The sequence below is a fragment of the Saccoglossus kowalevskii genome, chromosome 18 (genome assembly GCF_978046115.1).
Source record: "Saccoglossus kowalevskii chromosome 18, keSacKowa6.1, whole genome shotgun sequence".
Classification (NCBI taxonomy): Eukaryota; Metazoa; Hemichordata; class Enteropneusta; family Harrimaniidae; genus Saccoglossus; species Saccoglossus kowalevskii.
The window spans coordinates 19,472,421-19,497,812 of record NC_140658.1 but is presented as its reverse complement, the minus strand read 5'-3'; the positions used below and the strand labels follow the sequence as shown (position 1 = coordinate 19,497,812).

At 35.7% G+C, this 25,392-nt stretch overlaps 4 protein-coding genes across 4 annotated transcripts; all 4 read left to right on the top strand.

The window, feature by feature from the left end:
* Positions 1-3,119: 3,119 nt before the first annotated feature.
* LOC146731655 (uncharacterized) lies at positions 3,120-5,469 on the top strand. Its single transcript, XM_085492979.1, has 2 exons — positions 3,120-3,211; positions 4,509-5,469. Coding segments are annotated over exons 1-2 (963 nt in total). The 5' UTR covers positions 3,120-3,209.
* Positions 5,470-15,616: 10,147 nt separating this feature from the next.
* Positions 15,617-17,269, top strand: LOC144362057 (lysyl oxidase homolog 4-like). Its single transcript, XM_078013646.2, has 3 exons — positions 15,617-15,770; positions 16,094-16,240; positions 17,034-17,269. Exons 1-3 carry the CDS (start codon positions 15,623-15,625, stop codon positions 17,240-17,242), a joined length of 504 nt encoding a protein of 167 aa, XP_077869772.2. The 5' UTR covers positions 15,617-15,622; the 3' UTR covers positions 17,243-17,269.
* A 934-nt stretch (positions 17,270-18,203) lies between these two features.
* On the top strand, positions 18,204-19,784 carry LOC146731654 (kremen protein 1-like). The gene is made up of 2 exons (XM_085492978.1): positions 18,204-18,462; positions 19,453-19,784. The coding sequence occupies exons 1-2, from the start codon at positions 18,204-18,206 to the stop codon at positions 19,782-19,784; spliced, it is 591 nt and encodes a 196-aa protein (XP_085349104.1).
* A 69-nt stretch (positions 19,785-19,853) lies between these two features.
* On the top strand, positions 19,854-24,494 carry LOC102809620 (uncharacterized). The gene is made up of 3 exons (XM_085492675.1): positions 19,854-20,284; positions 20,622-20,703; positions 22,659-24,494. The coding sequence occupies exons 1-3, from the start codon at positions 20,188-20,190 to the stop codon at positions 23,596-23,598; spliced, it is 1,119 nt and encodes a 372-aa protein (XP_085348801.1). The 5' UTR covers positions 19,854-20,187; the 3' UTR covers positions 23,599-24,494.
* The last annotated feature ends 898 nt before the right edge of the window (positions 24,495-25,392 follow it).

Below are 25,392 nucleotides of genomic sequence, written 5' to 3'. Positions count from 1 at the left end.
TGTAGTGGCATATATCAAAGGAATGCTGCATAAATTCTAGGCATTAGTTTAGTGGCATATAGCAAATGAATGCTGCATAAATTCTAGGCATTAGTGTCGTGGCATATAGCAAAGGAATGCTGCATAAATTCTAGGCATTAGTGTAGTGGCATATAGCAAAGGAATGCTGCATACATTCTAGGCATTAGTGTAGTGGCATATAGCAAAGGAATGCTGCATAAATTCTAGGCATTAGTGTAGTGGCATATAGCAAAGGAATGCTGCATAAATTCTAGGCATTAGTGTAGTAGCATATAGCAAAGGAATGCTGCATAAATTCTAGGCATTAGTGTAGTGGCATATAGCAAAGGAATGCTGCATAAATTCTAGGCATTAGTGTAGTGGCATATAGATAAGGAATGCTGCATAAATTCTAGGCATTAGTGTAGTGGCATATAGCAAAGGAATGCTGCATAAATTCTAGGCATTAGTGTAGTGGCATATAGCAAATGAATGCTGCATAAATTCTAGGCATTGGTGGAGTGGCATATAGCAAAGGAATGCTGCATAAATTCTAGGCATTAGTGTAGTGGCATATAGCAAATTAATGCTGCATAAATTGTAGGCATTAGTGTAGTGGCATATATCAAAGGAATGCTGCATAAATTGTAGGCATTAGTGATGTGGCATATAGCAAAGGAAAGCTGCATAAATTGTAGGCATTAGTGTAGTGGCATGTAGCAAAGGAATGCTGCATAAATTCTAGGCATTAGTGTAGTGGCATATAGCAAATGAATGCTGCATAAATTCTAGGCATTAGTGTAGTGGCATATATCAAATTAATGCTGCATAAATTCTAGGCATTAGTGTAGTGGCATATACCAAATGAATGCTGCATAAATTCTAGGCATTAGTGTAGTGGCATATAGCAAAGGAATGCTGCATAAATTCTAGGCATTAGTGAAGTAGCATATAGCAAAGGAATGCTGCCTAAATTCTAGGCATTAGTGTAGTGGCATATAGCAAAGGAATGCTGCATAAATTCTAGGCATTAGTGTAGTGGCATATAGATAAGGAATGCTGCATAAATTCTAGGCATTAGTGTAGTGGCATATAGCAAATGAATGCTGCATAAATTCTAGGCATTGGTGTAGTGGCATATAGCAAATGAATGCTGCATAAATTCTAGGCATAGGTGTAGTGGCATATAGCAAAGGAATGCTGCATACATTCTAGGCATTAGTGTAGAGGCATATAGCAAATTAATGCTGCATAAATTCTAGGCATTAGTGTAGTGGCATATATCAAAGGAATGCTGCATAAATTCTAGGCATTAGTGATGTGGCATATAGCAAAGGAATGCTGCATAAATTATAGGCATTAGTGTAGTGGCATATAGCAAATGAATGCTGCATAAATTCTAGGCATTAGTGTAGTGGCATATATCAAATTAATGCTGCATAAATTCTAGGCATTAGTGTAGTGGCATATAGCAAATGAATGCTGCATAAATTCTAGACATTAGTGTAGTGGCATATAGCAAATGAATGCTGCATAAATATTCTAGGCATTGGTGTAGTGGCATATATCAAATGAATGCTGCATAAATTCTAGGCATTAGTGTAGTGGCATATATCAAATGAATGCTGCATAAATTCTAGGCATTAGTGTAGTGGCATATAGCAAAGGAAGGCTGCATAAATTCTAGGCATTAGTGTAGTGGCATATATCAAAGGAATGCTGCATAAATTCTAGGCATTAGTTTAGTGGCATATAGCAAATGAATGCTGCATAAATTCTAGGCATTAGTGTCGTGGCATATAGCAAAGGAATGCTGCATAAATTCTAGGCATTAGTGTAGTGGCATATAGCAAAGGAATGTTGCCTACATTCTAGGCATTAGTGTAGTGGCATATAGCAAAGGAGTCAATAAAAATATTGGAAATCATTTTAAAGTTGACTTATTTTACTTGCGAGTGTGGGAGAGGGTCATAACATTGTAATGCATGACAAAGCAGCTGTGTGGATAAATTTTACGTCAGAGAAAGTTATTTAAAAGATAGTGCTGTTTTTTACATGAGTGATTGTCCGGCGTCGTCTGTCTGCGTCCGGCGTCCGTGTCAATGTTTTACTTTTTCAACTTCTTCTTGAAAACTACAAGCCTGAATGCTTTGATACTTGGTGTATATGTACCTTGGGTAGACCTTTCTTAGGTTTGTTCATTTCATGTTGATATCTTCAATTCTCTAATTTTGGTGAATATTTTTGTAATTTTTGGTAAAAAGTGATATTTTCGACTTCTTGTTAAAAACGCAAGTGCAATTGCTTTGATATTACATATATAGGTACTACATGTGGATCTCTTTCAGATTTGTTCATTTTGTAGTGATATCTTTAATTTTCTAATTTTGGTGAATATTTTTGTCATTTTTGGTAAAAAGTGATATTTACGAATTCTTGTTAAAAACCAATAGTTCAATTGCTTTGATATTACATATATAGATACTACATGTAGACCTTTCTCAGATTTGTTCATTATGTGATGATATCTTCAATTCTCTAATTTTGGTGAATATTTTTGTCATTTTTGGTAAAAAGTGATATTTTCGACTTCTTGTTAAAAACTGTAAGTCCGATTGCTTTTGCTTTGATATTACATATATAGGTACTACATGTGGACCTCTCTCAGATTTGTTCATTTTGTGATGATATCTTCAATTCTCTAATTTTGGTGAATAGTTTTGTAATTGTTGGTAAAAAGTGATATTTTCGACTTCTTGTTAAAAACCAAAAATTCAATTGCTTTGATATTACATATATAGATACTACATGTAGACCTTTCTCAGATTTGTTCATTTCGTGATGATATCTTCAATTCTCTAATTTTGGTGAATATTTTTGTCATTTTTGGTAGAAAGTGATATTTTCGACTTCTTGTTAAAAATACTATACATACATGTATTGTTCATTTTCTAATGATGTCTTCAGTTCTTTAATTGAAATGTGCATTGCTAACAGCGGAGCTATCTCAGTCGATAGGCTGCTTGTCTGAAAATCATGGTGGTTGTTCCTGTCAATTGATGGTAAATTGAACTGCATTGAAAACAATAATGACTTGTTATTATTCGTTATCAGGTGTCCTTGCTGCTATAATAGTTGCTGCAATACTAGCTGTAATTGTCATAATAATAATAATAATAATAATCAAGCTATGCAAAAAGAACTCCTGTATGTAAGTATCAAATACTATGCTATAAGGTTATTACGAGGATACCTCAAAGTATCCATGAAGACAGTACAGCTGGAGTATCGACCGATGCGCAGCGTACTGTCTGAGTACCATGAAAATGCCGAAATTCAAAATGTTTAGAACAGAATCAGCGAACTTTTTTGTGTGGAGTCCGGTCAAACTCTGGTGGCAGCCATGTTTGTTATCAAAAGACGTTTACGCGCGTAATCATTCCATATTTAGAATTCCCATTTCCTAATATGCAAGGATGAAAAATACCACAAAATTACGACAAGCTGTAACTTATGGCGTAATGATAACAGATTTATAATACTAGTAATTGACTTTAGAATCAAGGATTGTGATTTTATTTATATATACATGTTGCAAATCTCAATAAAAAAGTAGTTAGTGATTTATTCATTGGAAATTGTTTTTTTTTATTTTGTCTTTTGTTTAACCAAAAATTAGTTAAGTTTAATATTAACTATATTTCATTTTAAATGCTAAATCAGAAATGTAAAACTGTCTACAAGGTTGGAATAAAGTTTGTATCAACATGTATGTATTGATATTAAATTATGGCATCATGGGTGTGTATTGTATACTAACTTGATGATTACAGCCCAGCCCATGATTATCAACCTTATTTTGTATCTGAGTCATATGCTAATTTATGCTAATTAGGCAATGTGTCACTGCTCAGGAAAATATCCATCCTTGCAGCTAAGTGCCATATGTAAGTTTCAACTGGTTACTTTATCTTGTTAATTTATTGTTTAGTTATTAGAAATCAAAATATTGTGAAACACTTAGGCCAGACTTTTATTATTCCTTGTTTCGCGAACCCACCAAATGAAGGGGAGCCGAAAATGAAATAAAAAGAAAATTTTATTTCAGCGTAATTTCTCGCGCCCGCAAAAATTGCAAAAATTGCTAAAAAAAACTTATTTTTCTCTTTATTTTTTTTTCGCCCGCCGCATATCAAACCCAAGTTGCATTTTCGTAGGAGTATCATGATCAAAATACCGAAGTCTCGTGCAGTTGAGAAACAAGGTTATACATGGAGTAAAATTTTATTTCATTTCTTCTCTCCGATCAATGATATCACTTACAATTCTTTGAGAATCAAACAAATCTAATGGAAAAAAAGATTAATTTTATATTTTTTTCGCCCTCCTCAAAAAAATTGTCTTATAAAAACTCAAGAAACAAGGAATAAAAAAAGTCTGGCCTTAGTAAATGATATGCACTATGATCATGTTCAACTAACAGTATATTTATCCTACTATATTTGTAGGACATCCAAGAACACCATTCCTTCTGAGGCTGTGAGAGCAACTTCCTTAAACACCCACAATCCTGTATATCAAAGCAGTGTGGTGGATGGAAATGTCATGAACGAATCAACATATGCTGAAATTGATGCTCGAAGCTCTGATAGAAACCACGCTGAAGGCTCAAGAAAATATGCTGAGATCGGTGAGACTGATGACGGCTCGAGGAAATATTATACACTTGATTATCCTGACAATTCTCAGAGAAGTGCAGATTATGAGAGTCCATACAGCAGTGGTGACTGCAAACTGCCTGGTGGTGATCCGTGGCCTCTGTCACCAGTATCTCAAAATCAAACATCTGATGACACAGCATCTGATTTATCACCTCTTGTAGAAAAATTAGAGAAAGCAACTGGAGAACATTCATCTTCGCCATTTTACTACACACTTGAAGCTCATAGTGAGGATTCAAATGCTCCACGTGACTGTGTAAACACTTCTGTTCCAAACAGTTCAGTTGACTCTGGACCATATTGTGCTCTACAAATTGTGACACCATCAGAGTATGAACCTCTTCATAAATCAGAAGATGTACCGACTCCGGAATATATTGATCTGGAAGAAACACCGACTAATGGATTTGTTGACAATGTTCTTTACCAGTCTGCAGATAATATTCCAGAAACAAAACAAGATGATAGTTCGTCTTTGGAAGTTGTTGATGCTTGTCCAAGTGAGCAGCATGGAAATCCAACTTCAGGGTTTGTTAACAATGAGCTTTATCAATCTGCAGATGATCTTCCTGAAACAAAACATGATGAGAGTTCATCTTCGGGAGTTGTTGATAGTTGTCCAAGTGGACAGGATGAAAGTTCAACTTCTGGGTTTGTGGACAATGCTGTGTATGAATCACCAGATGTAACTCTGCCGGACAATGAGTATGATTACCTGGTCAGACTAAAAAACATTAAGGAAGTTTAACATTGTGACAATAAGAATAATTTTTGCCTAATAATAATAACATTGGCACATAAACATTGACTATCATGACGTCTGTACAAACACCAAGCAAGGTCCCTCAATGTGACATCCATAGAAAACTGAGCCAGAGAGACTCTGACCTTCTCATTGGTTCTTTGACAAGTGTACCAGAGTAGTATTTAAACTCCAATGATCTTGTGTCGTGTGCAACAACCTCTGTGATACCCGTGATTGATTGACTCATGTGTTTCATGCAACAAGCTCTGTGTTACTGGCGATTGATTGACTCAGCTTAGTCTTGTGTTTCATGCAACAAGCTCTGTGTTACTGGCGATTGATTGACTCAGCTCAGTCTTGTGTATCATGCAACAAGCTCTATGTTACCGGTGATTGATTGACTCAGCTTGACTCGGACGAAGTCCGAAAACGGGGACTTATAATTCGGTCTCCGTCCGTCCGTGTGTCCGTGCGTCTGTGTGTCCGTGCGTCCGTCCGGAGTCATATCTCAGAATCCCTTGGACCGATTCCGTTCATTCTTTGCATGTGCCTAGTACTTTATGTGGGACATATGCACATGCAGTGGTTTAGCGATTTGATTTAAAATGGCCGACTGGCAGCCATCTTGTTTTTTGAAAATGTTGTATTTTGGACATGCTTTGCCAGTTTTCATTCAAACTTGGTACATAGATTATACATGTTAGGATACATGTCCATGATGATTTATTTCACAATTAGATCAAAGATGGCCGACTGGCAGCCATCTTGTTTTTTGAAAATGACGTATTTTGGACATGCTTTGTCAGTTTTCATTCAGATTTAGTACATAGATCATACATGTTAGGATACATGTCCCCGACCGTCTGTGAGTTCCTGAGTCTGTCCGTCCGACCGTCTGTGCGTCAGTCTATCCAACGTCATATTTCAGAATCCTATGGACCGATTCCGTTCATTCTTTGCATGTGCCTAGTACCTTATGTGGGACATATGCACATGCAGTGGTTTAGTGATTCCATTCAAAATGGCCGACTGGCAGCCATATTGTTTTTTGAAAATGTTGTATTTTGGACATGCTTTGTCAGTTTTCATTCAAATCTAGTACATAGATCATACATGTTAGGATACATGTCCCCGACCGTTCGTGAGTTCCTGAGTCTGTCCGTCCGACCGTCCGTGTGTCTGTCTGTCCGTCTGTCCGTGCATCAGTCTATCCAACGTCATATTTCAGAATCCTGTGGACCGATTCCGTTCATTCTTTGCATGTGCCTAGTACCTTATGTGGGACATATGTACATGCAGTGGTTTAGCGATTCCATTCAAAATGGCCGACTGGCAGCCATCTTGTTTTTTGAAAATGTTGTATTTTGGACATGCTTTGTCAGTTGTCATTCAAACTTGGTACATAGATTATACATGTTAGGATACATGTCCATGACGATTTATTTCGCAATTGGATCAAAGATGGTCGACTGGCAGGCATCTTGTTTTTGTTTTTTTATGCGGTATCTTGGACGTGCTCTGTCAGTTTTCATTCAAATTTGGCACATACATGTACTTTATACATGTTAGGATGCATGTCCATGATAATTTGTTTCAAAATCTGGTCAAGGATGGCCGATTGACAGCCATCTGACTTTTTGGCCTTACTACTATATTTCCACAATTCATGTACCATTTTCATTCGTATTTGGCACATACATCATACATATCAGTGTGTTTCATAATCAGATCAAAGATGGCTGAATAACGGCTGTTTTTATTTTAGCTATATTACTATGACACGAAACAAGTGTTTTGATGTAAATAAACAATCTGTTGTATACGCCACTTGGAACTCAAGTTTCAAGGACACGTTCGCGACAACCCCTCCGCTTTAATATGACGAGCACAAAGAGAACTTAACGGGGACTGTGTCATTTTCAATGACTTGTATCTTGTGTAATGTGATCTGTTAAAATATTACTGAAAGGATGGTCACATGCCTTTGGACGGCCTAAATGTGGTCACTAAAGGCAGGTGATCTTATTACAGTGGTGGCCACTTACACAGATTTTACTGTATATGATAATGACAATTACACTTTTAATTGAAATTCACTGCAAAGCAAATGACAGTTTGTTTAAGCCAAAATTGTGTGTTTAGTGTCTTCGGTAAAAGACATGAATGTGCAGACCAGGACGTTAACAGAGGAACTGTGAAAACACAATTTCCAAGCTGCAATTTATAGGTACATATTTTTGGTCGCATTTTGTCATTACTATACATGTATTACTATATATGTATTACTATACATGTATTACTATATATGTATTACTATACATGTATTACTATACATGTATTACTATACATGTATTACTATACATGTATTACTATATATGTATTACTATATATGTATTACTATACATGTATTACTATACATGTATTACTATATATGTATTACTATACATGTATTACTATACATGTATTACTATATATGTATTACTATACATGTATTACTATATATGTATTACTATATATGTATTACTATATATGTATTACTATACATGTATTACTATATATGTAGCTGTGTCAGAATATTATCCTTACCACATTGATCTCTCAAGTTTGAAATTAATATTACTTCATTTGTTTCTGTGTGAAAGGGATATATCATTGTTATTACTCATGTCAAATACTTCTCCACTGTACTCCTACTATTAAATCCTGATAATGCTGGCCGAAGTAGCTACCGATGTGACCACAAACTTCGCGCGTTCCTCACATTGACGTTGAATAAATTGATTGGTACATGAAGTTTTGTACTGAGCAAGTTGGTGAATACTGGTGCAATGGAGCACTTTTTGGCTTTGTTTGAACTTTGTTTTCAAAATTGTCTGCTTTCATGTTATCATTCCATATTTGGAATTTGCATTTCCTAATAAGGTAGGATGCAAATATTCCATGCTATACTACAAAATGCTTCAGCATGCTGTAACTTATAGAGGGGGGGGGGGAGCAAGGGTTATTTTCGTTCAACGTAATTGCAATATTTTTTTGTTCGTACATCGTAAATTGAAAAAATAAATTTCGTAATTCTGTAATCACAGGCTAGACGTACAACGTAATCAATCAAATATTTTTTTCGTACAAATATGGGTAATTTTTCTCGGTACGTACAAGAATTTCCATCCAAATAAAAAAGTCGTAAAAAATAATTCAGGGAAATTATGTTTTCGAAACTGTGAAACGACTAGATGACACAATTCACTGCAAAATTCACTTTTCACTGTAAAAACGTATTTTTTTTCCTTGTAAACTGTAAAAAGCTCTTTTTTATTTCCTGTAAAACTGTACCAGCTACCCCCTTGCCCCCCCCCCCCCCTCTATAGAGATACAGTGAAATATGTATAAAAAGTGTGCTACTGGTCAGTTCATATTTGCCATGTATCCTACAATTGGTTTTACTTTGTCAAGTTTTCAATTCACACCATCCTCCAGCATACTAAAACAGGTGCAGATCTGTAAAAAATTGTATATATATAATCTATTCAGATAATTATAAGAAGTACATAAAATGTAGCACATTTTTACCTTGGCCGAATCATCGTAGATGAAGGTCAAGTTATATGGAAGAATGTCTGTTCTCAGTGTAGTTGTTTTCTTAATTTTTTCTTTTGCTTACAATAACTCAAACAGTTTTTATCCCATTTCTTTCAAACTTGGATATTATATTAACCAATTTGTCGTCTTGGCCAAGTTCCATTTTGGTACATGTTCTACATGTATGTATATTTTCCAAGATGGATGTATTGGTTAAAATTCACTCAAATTTGTCTTCTCCTTGTGGTTACAATAACCCAATCAATTCTTATCTGATCATCAATAGCTGTGTCAAGCAATTAAGATGTTGGCTTAACTAGCAAGTGCAGTTTTCAAGATATGGGGCAAAATTATAACCATTGTTCGACCTAAACTAAGTGGTCAGAATGTAGACGTTGAAACTGCAACTGAGAACCAGATGTTCATACGTAATATGTTCTCTTAAGATCTGTCAATAATTAACCTATTTTCTGCTTCACGTGATCTAACAATACTGTTAAATTGACCGAGCAACTGGTTTCTCATGTGACACAGGTCAAGCTTTGATTCAAAATTTACTAATAAGTGTGCCTAGTGTTGTGCGTTAAATTTCTGAGTGATTTCTTGTATCTGTTTCACGTTTTCGACCATGGCTGACTTCGTTAGAATGATGGTGCTATAGCTCAAAGACTTTCTTTGGAAATTTTATGTTTCATTGTCCAACTGTAAAAAGAATATTCTTTTTTCAATTGCTAAAACTAAGGAACTCGAGGAAGACCCTGATTTGTTACATCACCATTCTAAAAATGTGATCGCTACAAGACTTAGCAAATTTAGTTGTAATTTCATCGATACTTTGAAAATACCTGGTTACTCTAGTGATTTCAGTAATGTTCCAGAATTCGGCTTGTCCAATGTTTTTAACTATTCTGTGTTAGCACTCGCCAGTAGCCACATTAGCATATACTGACTGAAATTTGAAGTGGCTAATGTAATTCATATTCTATTATCCACAATATCTACTTAAAATCTAAAATTACAATATCATGAACTGATTTTAGCTTTAAGTATTACAGATATTGTTTCCTGATGAGTTTCACAACATGTAAGGCAATGTGGTTGCCACCATTTAAAGCTGATAGCTAGGTCTGTTTCACATGACTCAACTGATTGTTTATGTGCGTGATCGTAGTCACGTGTGATCTCGCAGTTTGCAAAACAAGCCTTATCAGATAATTGTAAACATATGTTATGAATACGAGTCAAAATGACAATGCAATGTTTTTCAATGTTATTTTATTTTGCTGTATATTACTGCACTTTTATTTGAGAACCTTTATGCAATTAGTTCCATATTATTTATACCGTATTATTAACGGACATTGAGATTAAACAGTACATGCAGTATTAATTTAGAAACTTGTTAGCTAGTATTTTTCTTGTTAAATTTCAATAAGATATGTTGATGTACTATTATTTTTTATTAATTTTTATACATTTCATGTATATTATTCTATAAGGCACATTGAGATTAATACAGTATATGTAGTATTACCGGTATTTGAGGAACGCATTGACTAGTATTTTTTTTTCAAAATTGTGCTTAGATTTAATTTGTTGCTGTACTATTATTTTTTATGAACTTTTATACAATGCATGTTATATTACTTTACAAGGGACATTAAGATTAATACAGTACATGTAGTATTATTTGAGGCACATGAATGTTATTAAACTTTTTATGTAATTTATTTATATATATTATTGCATTGTTTCTTGGCTTTTTTTACTCTGTTTACCATATGCAAAGAAAAGATATTGCATTGTTAGTTTGTATCCAATCACTCGTTTGTTATTTAATGTAGTGGACAGGGTTATAATAGTAATGCTATGTTCTTCATTTTAGTTGAGAACTGTACATCCTGGTACTCATGACTGACCCCTAAAGGTCACACATCCTGGTACTGGCCCCTAAAGGTCACACATCCTTATACTGACCCCTAAAAGGTCGCTCATCCTGGTACTAACCTCTAAAGGTCACACATCCTGGTACTGACCCCTAAAAGGTCACACATCCTGGTACTTCATGCATGACCCCTAAAGGTCATACATCCTGGTACTTCCTAGAAGTATTGTTTTACTTATAACTGCAATTATTCCCACTAATAAAATGCCATATTTTTTTTTCAAATTCAATTGCAATTGTTTATATTTCGAGTAAAATAATTGAGAAATTCTCATTGATGGTGAATGTACCAGGATGTGTGACCTTTTAGAGGTTATGTATATGACATATCAATTTACTTTCTTTATTAACCCTTAAAAAGGCTTTGAATTCTAAAGTTAATGTTTGTCACATTTTACAAAATACGCCTGCATGATTATGTCCATATATTTTTGAAAATGTTGAATATTTTGTAGTTTATATATGCCTGGGTAATGTTTGAAAGTTTGCATTGCATTCTTCTGAAAAGTGACAATGCAAGTTGCTTGAGAGTACAGTCTTTTTATCTGTTATCTGTTGAAAATATTTTTTTATATCTTGCAATTTTGCTTCATAAGCTGAAAAAGTCTTATATATTTTTATTGATATGATTCTTACATGTATTTGAAAAAATATTAAAAAATAAATACAAATTTTGTCATATTTATCAGGATTTTTATCCCATAATGCACTGTAGTATGCAAAATTGGAATTCAGTTCACACTCTTTAATAAGAATGTATTGTACATTTTAAAATGAATTTTGTTTTACAAATAAATTGCATTTTATTATTTTAAGTACATAGTTTACGTTATTTGAAATGGTGATCATAAATAAATATGTAAACAATGTGTCTACAGTCACAGATGCATCTTTTATTGGACAACAATGATCCCAATTGTGACCATGAAAGAATTTGGACTACTGTAAAAACATAAATTATATTCACTGGTTTTTAACTTCGCTATTTTCGCTGATAAGTGAAATACCCAAAATTAATTCGATGTGAACATGTTAAATAACAATATACCTCATTGTTTTCCTGTCAAGTTCTTGAACCTAAATTGCAATTGCTCAAAACATTAAAATAGTGAAATTAAATTCCAGTGAAAGTAAATGGTTTTACAGTATTATTTGAAATATTTTATGGTCTAAATTTATGTTCATTGCAGGAAGTATATTGTGATGACAGTGATTCTAAGTGGAAGAGAATCTTTTTGAATCCGTGCACGCTGGAAGACTGGAAAACTAAATATATATGCATTGTTTACAAGCATAATGTTATGATATAAATAATAATATTAGTACTGAAAATCATATATATATATTTATGTTTATAATATGATTTGTTTATATAACTGTCACTGATTCTGAATCACTGTTTGACTCCCATGATTAATTTCAGGGTAAATAATTGTGCATATTAATTACCTAATTTGAATAATTAATTAATCAATTTTCAGCTTTCACACTGATATCTCAAGTACTAATCATCACATTTCAATTAAACTGTGTACATGGATGCTGTAGAACAATAGACAGACCTGATTAATTGTGGGTTAAAATCTGTACATATTAATTACCTAATTTGCCTAATTAACCAATTCTAAGCTATCACACTGATATCTAAAGTACTAATTATTCCATTTCAGTGAAACTTAGTACAAATATGCTCTAGGACAATGTACAAACCTGATTAGTTTGGGGTTTATATTAATTCCTAATTAGCATAATAATACATAATTTTTTGGTTCTAATCGCATTTGAATAAAACTTGGTACATAGATGGTCTGTTACTTTGCCAGACCTCATTAATTTTACACTCAAATCTGTTCATATTAATTTTCTGATTTGCATAATTAGTTTTCAGCTTTTCCATCAATATCTTATTTTCAAGTTATCTCTCACATTTTCTCAGGGACTGTGCAGCAGATGTTAATGAAACTTGGCAGGTTGATGAACAAGTCTGTGTTACATATGCACGTAATTTTTTTTCTAGATCTGAAAATTCTAAGTGGGTCTTTTTCAAGATTTTCATCCAAAATTACCTCTCTCTACTGCACTCACAGAGCAACTGAGCATGCTCAGAATACTTGATTTTGTTAAATTCAGATTCCGATTCAGGAATTCCTGATTTCTGATCCACAAGTTTTACCTAATGTATTCGAACCTAACTAAATGAAACAGAAACCCGGTTTGCACTATACATCAAAAATACAGAGCTGTCACTTAGAAACCAAAAACACTTTGGTCAACTGAGACTAAGAATTTATGTTACAGAAAATATTCACAAAAAGTATGAAGACACAGCATGCCTTATAATCATGAATTTAAAATTATTATTACATATTATGTGCTGTTTAAAATAATATTTTATTTCGAAAAACAAAATTTTTTTTTCCAGATCTGAAAATCCTATGTGGGTCTTTTTCAAAATTTTCATCCAAAATTACCTCTTCCTACTGCACTGAGAGAACAACTGGACATGCTCAGAATAAATAATTATCTTAGATTGTAATGCTATTGTCTTTAGTGATGTCATGACCTGGTCATGACCTTCATCTGAATCAGTGACAGATGGCTTGTACCATTGCCAATCTCAGTGGAAAATGTTGAGGGGTGTCAGGGCTACATTTTGATGGGAATTATAGTGGTGATAATGAAATAAACCCAGGTCCTGGTAATATAACAATAATATACATCGTAGGGAATTGACACTAATAATCTAAGTTTGAAAACTGATATGCAGAATTGAGAAAATAAGTTTTTATTCTATAGGCGTTTTTATTGGTGACATATTGGTATTCTTTGGAATGTTCAATGAGCTTGTTATACAAGACCTTGAAAGTGAAAACAAACAAACAAAAAACAATTTTGCATAGCCGGGTTTAAAATTACCACAAACATCCGTTTATTGATGACACACTCTAGTTTATATTTTATATTTATTTATTAACACTCACTCACTCCCCAGAGAGAGTGGCAATGGTTACAGATATTAGTAAAAGTATACAGTATTAATACACTAATAAGAAAGTAATAAAAAAAAAAAAAATAAATAAACAGAATATTAATGGGAAAAAAAATAGTGACTTCAAATATCGACCCAAGTTCCGTGTCAACGCTATGTAATTACAGCCCTTCTAAATAACGTGAACCGGTATCTACTTGGTCGCTTATATAGCTGGACGTCTAAAAGAGTTCTGAACTCTTAACTCCCAACGCCCAGCTTTCTCTGTGTGCACCCGTTTTATGGCTTGGTACTGAATTTGAAAGGGCATGATGACGGCTTGTGGTGTTCGTCGCGACGCCTCCTATTTGTTATACATGTAAGACTCGTAGCGTGTTAAAAGAAAGCTGTCAGCCCGCCTATTATGTTGGCGTACATACCCCGGGATGTAGCCCCTGTCGGCATGCTTCTGGGAAGAGGGAGCGTAGCGTTAGTACATATTACTAGTTTTGTTGCTAAGATACTTACGGTGACCGCCGAATTCGATTGTATTCATACTCACTGTAGCTATTCGAACCACTCGTAAATTGGATCGAAATTGTTCTAATAACTAAATTATCTCTCGCACAGCAAACCAGTCAACAACTTAGCTGGCAAAGTTGCTGTTTTGGTGTCCGATACAATTTGGTGGTATTCGTTTTGGTATGTCAACTTTCCCCAGGTACACCATATTACAGTCACCAGTCTAGTAACTAAAGTGATTGATGACATTCTAGTATTTCCATCGCTGGTATAGTTTCAATGACATGCAAGTACTATTCCGTGCTTGTGGCGACTTTAAATATGGACTTTGAGCTTGTTATTTTATTTATTTTATTATGAAACTGTGATCTACAAATCGTATTTTTGAATATATATGGGTGTGTATTGTGTAGCTGTCATTATGTAGGTATGTTAATACGTTGTTATAGGTCAACTACCTCCCCACCCCCGCAAACACACACGCTAAACTATTCCAACTTTAACTTCCCCTTTTAGCGTAATGGAGACGCCACGGTGTATACTGTATGATCACAGTCCATCAAATGTGAGTTCGACACGTATTGTTTCCATCGAAAGTCTCTTGCACGAACGACTTCCAGTTTCGAAAGATGATACAACTAGACATCATAGGTCCGCTCTCAATGCATTTACGATTCATGTTATTATATACCGTTATACGAGACAACGACATGTACGCATATAACTAAAATGGTGTAGACTTCTCTTTCTCGCCTACGTTGCGTAAACAAACCCCAAGACAGTACATTTTATTTTGAAGTGACTTGTGTCACTAGTACTAACGTATACTTTAGTCACCGTCCTCTTTAAGTCATCTTGAGAGAAGTAACAAACGATGTCTCAATTGTTTTTTTGTCCGCATTTTATTACATTCAGTATTTTTGTTTTTTGGTTTGTCTTTTTTAATTATTTCCTTAAATTTTTTTTTTTTGTAATTGTCTGATGGTCTCAGTCAGTAAATAAACAAATAGAATTAATAAAATTAAATATGACTAAAATAACAAAAAATAGAAATTTAACATAAAAGAAAAAAAAAAGACGAAGAAAATTTCAACGAAGTCTGATTTTATGATTTCTACGAACTATAAACCCCTTTAAGGGCGATGAGGGCGTACTTCCCAGCCGAACATTGCGAAAGTGTTTATTTTAGTAACAGTAACACTCCCGTAGTGGTTATCACGATAATGCCACATAGTGTGGTTGTTATACTTGGCATTATCACTTGTATTGTCACGGATTCAGTAAATTCAGGTAAGACAGGCACAAGTTTGAACGAATGGTCTAATACAAATGTACTGAAACTCGGGTGAATTTGACCTATCGCAGTGTTTGTCTGATCCGTCGCCAAATCTACTCGAATGTACCGAAATAAAAAAACGCTCTCATTTAATCAACTAAATTCTAAGTGTTTCTATTTGATTAATATTAAGGTTAAAATATCAAAGAGTATGTAGTACTGTCTTGTCGTAGACTATTATGCGAGTACCGATAGTCAAGAAACTTGACCTTGTTTCACCTGAACGCAATTTCATTCTATCTAATGTTATTTGTTTTATTCTCCACAACCCCAAAAGTGTATGATCGCGACGATGTGTATTTGGCTGAAGGAAATCATCCATTCGAGGGTCGAGTGACAGTCCGTTACCGCGATGAGTGGACTCGGGTGTGTATTCCCAACTTTGACTTACAAGTCGCCGATGTGGTATGCAGAGACATGTTAGGTGAGCCATGATCTATTGTGCGCGTTATATATATTATGCAAAGTGATCATTTGTATATGAAAGACGGCCCAGCCTTGCATTTACTTCGTTTCGATGTGAGAATCGACACGTACGTATCACACGTACACACCAGTATGTACACGCTACTAACTGACTCCCTCGATGAGTTAACTCAGTATACACGGAAAGCGGCGACAATACGAATTGTCGGTTCAAGTTATATGTCTTCATACGTCTAATGACTGACAAAAAAAAAACTTGAATGCACTAGTAAATCATGTGGAAATTGCAGCAGCACAACAACAAAAATGATATTTTGCATTGAATAACCGTCCCTCAACAACAATCGGTGCTGAGGAACGGTGTTAGAATGCAGGGAAGACCAGTTCTATTTTCCCCGAGGCGCCCTCTAGTGGCACAATGTAATGTTACATCGAGCAGCATTATTCTTAGGTCGAACAAGGAATCGGGCAATACTGTAAATGTATTAATTAGTTTTAATTTCACTATTTTCGCTGATGAGTAAAATCTGCTAAATTAAATCTACATGAACATTAAAAATAACAATAAAACTAATTGTTTCCTTGACAAATTCGTGAAATTAAAACACAGTGAATACTAAATAAACCCAAGTGAAAAATAAAATAGTTAAATCAAGTTACATGTCAGAGAAAATAAATATGTTTACAGTAGTATAAAACAAACAACGCTAAAACTGTCCGAAGCTTGAAGTAAAACGCGTACCTTGTACACACGCGGACTTCACACTAAATTTAAATACTATATTTGTTAGGTATCAGTACTGGTGCGATAGACGTATGGCAGAACCCACTATGGATTAAGGACACGCATGCTTATTTACCGAGCCTCTCAGTAGACTGCATGCAACGTTCCGGTCCCCTGGCTGATTGTATGACATCGCCTGAGTGGTGCTACAGTGATAATGGCGTCCGATGTAATCGTAAGTATAATCGTAGTATGAGAAGAGGGAAGCTATTCTAACACGTGTACAAATAAGACTGACATGAATGAATGAATGAACGAAATAATGAATGAATGACTGACTGAATGAATGAACGAACGAACGAGCGAGTGTGTGTGTGTGTGAGTGAGTGTGTGAGTGAGTGAGTGGGTGAGTGAGTGAGTGAGTGAGTGAGTGAGTGAGTGAGCGAGCGAGCGAGCGAGCGAGCGAGCGGGTGGGTGGGTGAGTGAGTGAGTGAGTGAGTGAGTGAGTGAGTGAGTGAGTGAGTGAGTGAGTGAGTGAGTGAGTGAGTGAGTGAGTGAGTGAATGAATGAATGAATGAATGAATGAAAATATCTTTCCAAGTTAGTTGGTGATGACGCGAAATTCCAGGAAAATGGAACTGAGCGAGTTCAAAAGTGTGCTGCCATGTCGATTCTTAGTTAGGTGCAAACTACTGACAATATACAGTTTAAGGGCACACTGTAACCTGTAGCTCCACTGGATATCGAGATCTGGAAACGAGACCGGGAGGCAGGCTTGGAACACAATTTTGATATTTGTACCACAGCGCCCTCTACTGATGTTGTGGTATACTGCATTGGGTAACATTGCTCTTTCGCAAGAAATATAAACCACACTAGTCAAAAAATTGAATGCAACTGAACGGAAGGGAAGGTAAATGTCTGACTGGCTGACTGACTGACTGAATGTCTGACTGACTGGCTGAATGTCTGACTGACTGACTGACTGACTGACTGACTGACTGGCTGACTGGCTGACTGACTGACTGACTGAATGTCTGACTGACTGACTGACTGACTGACTGACTGACTGACTGACTGACTGACTGACTGACTGACTGAATGAATGAATGAATGAATGAATGAATGAAAAACTGATTGGGTGGAAGGGGCGTGTTTCTTAAATTTGTTATTTAATTAGTCTAACATTACTTCTGTCACAGTTCCAGGGTACATCGGCTGTTTACCCAAAGACCTCATGACTCCACAGACTGAGTGTATAACTGGGTCGTTGGTCTCTCAACGTAACATTTGCAATGACCTTGTAGATATTCCATTCTGTATCGAATACTGTAGTACATATACTTACGCCGGTGTCTTCAATGGCGATAAATGTCGCTGTGGTAACAGCCTTGATGGTGAATTTGACGTAGCGTTAAACGACCAATGTAATTATCAGTGCATTGGTAATACTATGCAGATGTGTGGTGCAGAGGATTACGTGGGAGTTTATGACTGTGAGTATTACGCACATTTTATCGTAGCTTAAAAGGCGGTAGTCATCGCGCCACGCATGCGCGAGATATATGGGTCCCATATAAACAATGATGGCGACTTTGACTGTTGCGCAGATCAACGAGTATATACTGGAAAGTTACCAAGCTTTAAATTAGGTATTAGTGCAAGTCGCGCTCAGGTCAAACCCAATACTTGTGATTTCCTTAGAAGAGCTCATTGAATGGTGGGTAAATCAATGTGTATCAAACGAATGTCGCACATGCGGCGCAGCGCGACGACTGTCATCCTTTAAGGCTGGCGAGGCGTTCCATTTGTTATACTCCACTGCACTCCACTATCTCATGCTACGATGTTATTATTCCGACCCCACCACGGCTATCAATTGGCCACGATTGGTTGATGGAAAATACAAACATTGTCGATTATCTGAAATCACCCGATTATAGGTAATTCCCTGTGAACAGAACTGAAACTGAGCAATGCACATAAAGTAATAATTAATAATGACACCCTATCGTTTGCGTGACATTTAGCTAAAACAATACAATATACTTGTACCGTCACTAGACTTTAGTTTAGTTAGAATATTATTGATATTTTTTTCTCTGATTGATATTATTTCAACGGTAAAACTGGCAACTGTAAAGCAGCTGTAATAACTATTAGTCTGTAGCTGAAAATAATTTACAAATGCGTCCTGCAAGATAAAACTCGCTATTTCTGTTCTTGGAAAAAGAAACAACCTTTCGACAGCCAAACACATCATACCAATAAATGCGAAACATAAATAAAACCGTTTAGAGTATAAAAAATGTGAATTACTTTACAAAGATTTTGTGTAACGTACACCTATGGAAAATTATGGATATTTTACTTTCCACCGCCATGCATTATCCAACTTTAAACATTTTCTCGAATCATTATTTTAATATCTTGATTTTTTTTAATTGAGTCAATAGTAATATTTTGAGTCGTCATTGTTTCTCCAGCATCTTTCGGAGCATGTGGCGGTGAATATTCAACTTTAGAGGGCGTAATATTATCACCAAGATTCCCAGACCCCTATTCGTTCAACACCGAATGTCGTTGGTTCATCACTGTTCCAAATGGATATCATATAGAATTAACGCTGCTGATGTTCAGCTTAGGAGAAGGGGACTATTTGAAAGTATCGGCACGTGGCTTAACGTATTCCTTATATGGAGAAGAGGAATCGATTCCTCGCGGTCACGTGATACATTCAGAGGAAGCTCAACTTTTTCTACTCACCCGTGCTTCTACTTCATCAGGAATGTTTGTACTCAAATTTAAAGGTGGGTAGCGTATTGATGTATTACCAGAAATAGTCACTGACAGTTCACTTACATCACCAACATTTGCTTTTTCTCTGGAGGGGTCACGTGGCTGATCAAGTGTTAGTTTGTATGTTCTCATTTAGTAAAAATATATTGTGTATAAAATCACATCACAAAAATACAAAGTAACAAAGCGTACAGTTCCCTATAAAGAGAATAATTATACCCAATGTGATCTTTTGAAAGCAAGCCCCCAAGACCCGTTGGATACGTAAGATAAATAATTGAATATACACTTATTGTTTGGTTACATCAATTGTTGCTATTATTACAACTAGCGACATCACGGCCACCCCAACGCAATATAGGGACATAACACCGGAAGTGAGCTCACTTCCGAATTCGCACGTGATCCTTGACCCCACGACGATGATCGACATACATGAAAGGACCACGGATAACGTCAATGACGTCATTGGTCCTGGGGATGAAACGAGTGGACCTAAGCCAGTCGTATTGGAAACAGGTACTAGTATGAATTGGTTTTGCAAGTCAATACACTTATATCTATTGTCGAATGATAAAACCATGAATTTAAAACCTACTGAATATCCCTGAAATGGTAAATCAGCGAAATTTAAACCCATTGAAAATTAGTCATTTTACAGTATATATATGAATTCTTCATTAGCAGCAACTACCACTTCCTTTACCATTCCTAGTACATATAACCATTTGTCTATTATCGCAAATAACCCTCTTCTGACTATTTTTCAATAAAGTAAACGTTACTATATTTACGGAGAATAGAATTAGCATTTCATAATGGGGCTTTAATTTTATTTAATATTTTTTTCAATCAGGTATTATAGTAGCAATTGTACTGGGAATTCTTTTACTCATCGTAGTCATAGTGCTTGTTGTGCTTATCGTCCACAGAATAGGGTAAGTTATTTTCCCGATCTTATTAAATGTGGGTTTTATAGGTGTTCACGAGAATTGTATGACTCGCGAGAATACATTGGTTACACTGTGATCATGCAAGAATGGCGATTCTTGATTTAAACAATTGTCTCATGAAACACATGATAAATGAAATATGTAGATGAGAGAAACAGTAACAAACGTAAAACTAACAACGCAACGGTTCACATAGTTATTACTATTATGTTGTAACATACGTTGTGACATACGTTGTATCATACGTTGTAACTTACGTTGTAACATACGTTGTATCATACATCAAATACGATGTCGAGGTGTGTCGCGTAGGATATGTTACAGGAATAATAGTCTCGCCAGGCCATACAGACAAATGAAGTTCCTAAGCTACTGGTCTTACCGAAATAGAGCAGGTCTTGAGTACGCAAATCGCATTATTTTTTGTTATTTACTGGTATCAAAAATATATAAAAACAGAACCTGTTTTGCAAGATTATCGATAAGCAGACACTGGCAGTATTAGTATCAACGCATTTAGTTGATTTTCAGATAACTTTATTAAATGAAATGTCTGATTAAAAAGAAACTAAGATAAGTTAATAAATATGAACCAACTTGACGCATCGAACACAATTTCCATAACCATTTCCAAATAAATGTCCGTAAAATCCCTCTAAATCTTGCCGTCCAATCGACTTGCATTTACGGAATACACTATAACGTATGTACCGTGAAATCAACACACTGTCGATCTTAGGTCCTAGATTTTCAAGTAATTCACCGGAAGGGTAAGACAATTTTACCAAAACATTCAAAAAATTATCAAAAATCAATGTATTTTTGTCAACGAGACTCAAACGTCTCTAACTTATAAGTTAATTATCAGTAATTACACCAATGCGTTATATAACGCACCATTTAATTACTGGGAGGTCGCCAATGTAAAAACATTCTCAACAAGTGTGTCCTTTGTATCATCCTACCGGATATCATTAAGACAATCTACATACACTCAGAGGGTAATTTTTAATATTTTAAACAGCAACATGACTACGAGAATATTACACTCTGCCAAGTGTTGTATTCTGACTGTTTGTCATTTCCGGTCAGTGACTCTGTTTCAATTATCGTACAAAAAAAGCAAAACATGCATGATTTTATTGGCAATTTGACAGGTGAGTCATATAAAACAAAATGTCTGGACTTCTTGGTTGTACTACTTGAAATGTTATCTAAGGAATTGAATTGTTATTCTGTGCTCACGTGTCCGCGTTCAAGAAATGATCTACCATCCACCAACAGTTACTTAGTACTGCTATGCCTTCAGGCTGCAATGACAACGTATCTGATGTTTGTAATCTGTCCTGTGATGTGATGAGACTCTCTAATACTTATATACGGAGAAAACAAAGTCATGGACATATATTCTAACTGATTCAACGCTTTGTTTGACTATATGAAAGAGCCCACAGGTCTTCTACTAATCTTACATGAAATGACCTGGGTTCAGACAGACGTTCATTACAAGTAGTCTCATGTTAGGCATGTTATTGAGAGAAATGAAATTTTATTTTAGGTACGAAAATAAAAGGTTATAAATATTATTCAAACTGGTATCTTAATTTACAGATATAATACAAAGAGTAGTTTAATTTCATTGGTGTGCATCATAATATAGGGCGGCAGTCGACGCGCTGCGCATGTGCGACATTTGTGTTGATAAACATTGATTTTCCACAATCCATTGCGCTCTACTAATTGAAATCACAAGTATGAGGTTTTACCTGGGCGCGACTTGTACTAATTACATCTAATTGAAGCTTTGTAACGTATCAGTTTGTACTCACTGATCTTCACAACAGTCAAAGTCGCCATCTTTGTTTATATGAGACCCATATATCTCGCGCATGCGTGGCGCAACCACTACCGTCCTTTAACTGTACTTTATTCTAAACTAGGTCACCGCCGACAAAAACAACCAACGACTATGGGACAGATGAAACTAAATTGGAAAACAATGAATCAATAAGAAATACTAATCACTACGACTATGCTTCAGAAATATGCGAACCAACCTATGACGAGATTGGCCCGGAATACATTGAACTAGAAGATACTCCTGGGCAGAGGATTTTGCCAGAAGACACCAATGGGATGAGAAGAAAAAACGAAGACGAACCTGGAGCAAAGATTCGTCAAAAGATCACACCTGGGAATATAAAAGAGCTACATTATGACTATGCAATCAACGAAGATACTTGCACAACACGTGCAACTGAAAACAAAGGATTAAATCACTCTGAATCTGGGAGGTCAGGAACGCCAGTCAACACTCCACAGTACCTTGTATTGGATGAGGTGTTACCCGACAGCCAGACAGATTCAATATTATCAGGTGCTGCTGAATACCATGTTTTAGAGGAACAATTAAAAGAAAGTGTTGGAGACGGAAATAATCAAACAGTGCATGCTGAGGAAACAAGTGAATCTGGAGTCCCGTCATATTTTACACTAGAACCCCCTGCTGATGGGACAAATGAAACGATACATCAGACCACCGGTAAACGTGAATCCCTGCCGAGTAATGATAGTCCAGAATATTACGGTCTTGAAAGAACTGACCATAGGGAGGCTGATGTTAGTAGCGGACCAGAGTACCACACGCTTGAAAATTCTATAGACACCCAGAGTACAGACGGTATCTCCACTGTTGGTAACCGGAGTGGTGGATCCCATATTACAAGCAATCAGAGTACTACAGTTGGTGAACACATCACCACAGACAATGAACGAGCTGGGGAACGAGATCATTACACACCTCTGCAAGTCATTCAAAGACCTCTCTATGAATCTCTAACGAATAAAGTTAATGAGGGTACTCCGGATATGAGCAATTGAGGCAGTGTGTGAGTAAGCAATATAACAACCGATGTCCCCAAGTCTTCCCAGGCTTCGAAAACGTTACTGATGCAGCTTGACACGCCATATTTTGTACAATACCACTATTATATATAACACTTTTAATATATTAACATTATTCAAATATTGACCCCTGACAAGTCAATATACGTTTTTTGTTGACAAAAGAGCATCGTCGCCAGATCAGTATATGAACATTATAAGGGTCAGCATTTGTGGTGTTGTACTTAATAAAATACACATTTCAGATTACATGATTTCCCTTGTCACAATTTTTAGTGACAACATCGAGCTTTTCTGTTCAAAATTGTCCTACATATTATCACAATCAGGGTGCATTATAGCTTGCATTGACGGCCAACAATACAATGCAGAAAGGCAATATTTCCTTGTAAAGTACAGATATCTCCACTGTTGGTAACCGGAGTGGTGGATCCCATATTACAAGCAATCAGAGTACTACAGTTGGTGAACACATCACCACAGACAATGAACGAGCTGGGGAACGAGATCATTACACACCTCTGCAAGTCATTCAAAGACCTCTCTATGAATCTCTAACGAATAAAGTTAATGAGGGTACTCCGGATATGAGCAATTGAGGCAGTGTGTGAGTAAGCAATATAACAACCGATGTCCCCAAGTCTTCCCAGGCTTCGAAAACGTTACTGATGCAGCTTGACACGCCATATTTTGTACAATACCACTATTATATATAACACTTTTAATATATTAACATTATTCAAATATTGACCCCTGACAAGTCAATATACGTTTTTTGTTGACAAAAGAGCATCGTCGCCAGATCAGTATATGAACATTATAAGGGTCAGCATTTGTGGTGTTGTACTTAATAAAATACACATTTCAGATTACATGATTTCCCTTGTCACAATTTTTAGTGACAACATCGAGCTTTTCTGTTCAAAATTGTCCTACATATTATCACAATCAGGGTGCATTATAGCTTGCATTGACGGCCAACAATACAATGCAGAAAGGCAATATTTCCTTGTAAAGTACAGATATTCCAACTTCCATATGCACAATTTGATTGACTTATTTTACCATTTTTAAACGTATATGAACGTGTATCATGTCAGCAACACGAGGATAAAGACATTTCCGTCTTCGACCTTGTGAAATTTTTCTTTTTAGGAACAAAATAAAACAACTGATTCTGACAAGTGAATTTAGAAAAAAAAAATATTTCATAACGAAATGTGTTTCATATTCACACTAATTATATTTTCATAATTACTGATTACACGTGAATATTAAATACAAAACATAATTTCCGTAGTCTTAGATTGTAATTGAAAGCATCTGAATGCGATTACATAAAATGTAGCCTGTTCAAGAACTCCCGTAACGCCATAAGTTACAGCGTGCCGTGCACTGGGTATTTGCATCCTACCATATTAGGAAACGCGATTGCGCGCGTAAGCGTCCTCTAATAAAAAAAAAACAAAGTTTACCGGACTCCACACAAAGATCTGTCAAATCTGCTCTAAACGTTTTGGATTTCGGCATTCTGATGATGTATCCTTTGGAGGAGAAAATGTATAATAATAAGGTTATTACGAGGATACCGCAAAGTATGCACACATCGACCGACGCGCATACTTCGCTGCACTGTCCGAGTGCATACTTTGCGGTATCCTCGTAATAACCTCGTATGGTTTTACTTGGGATTTTTCTCCATAAATATTTCACAATGTTTAAAACAGAAAGTCTTTATCGTAGTGGTAAGCTATATTTGAGCGTTGTAAG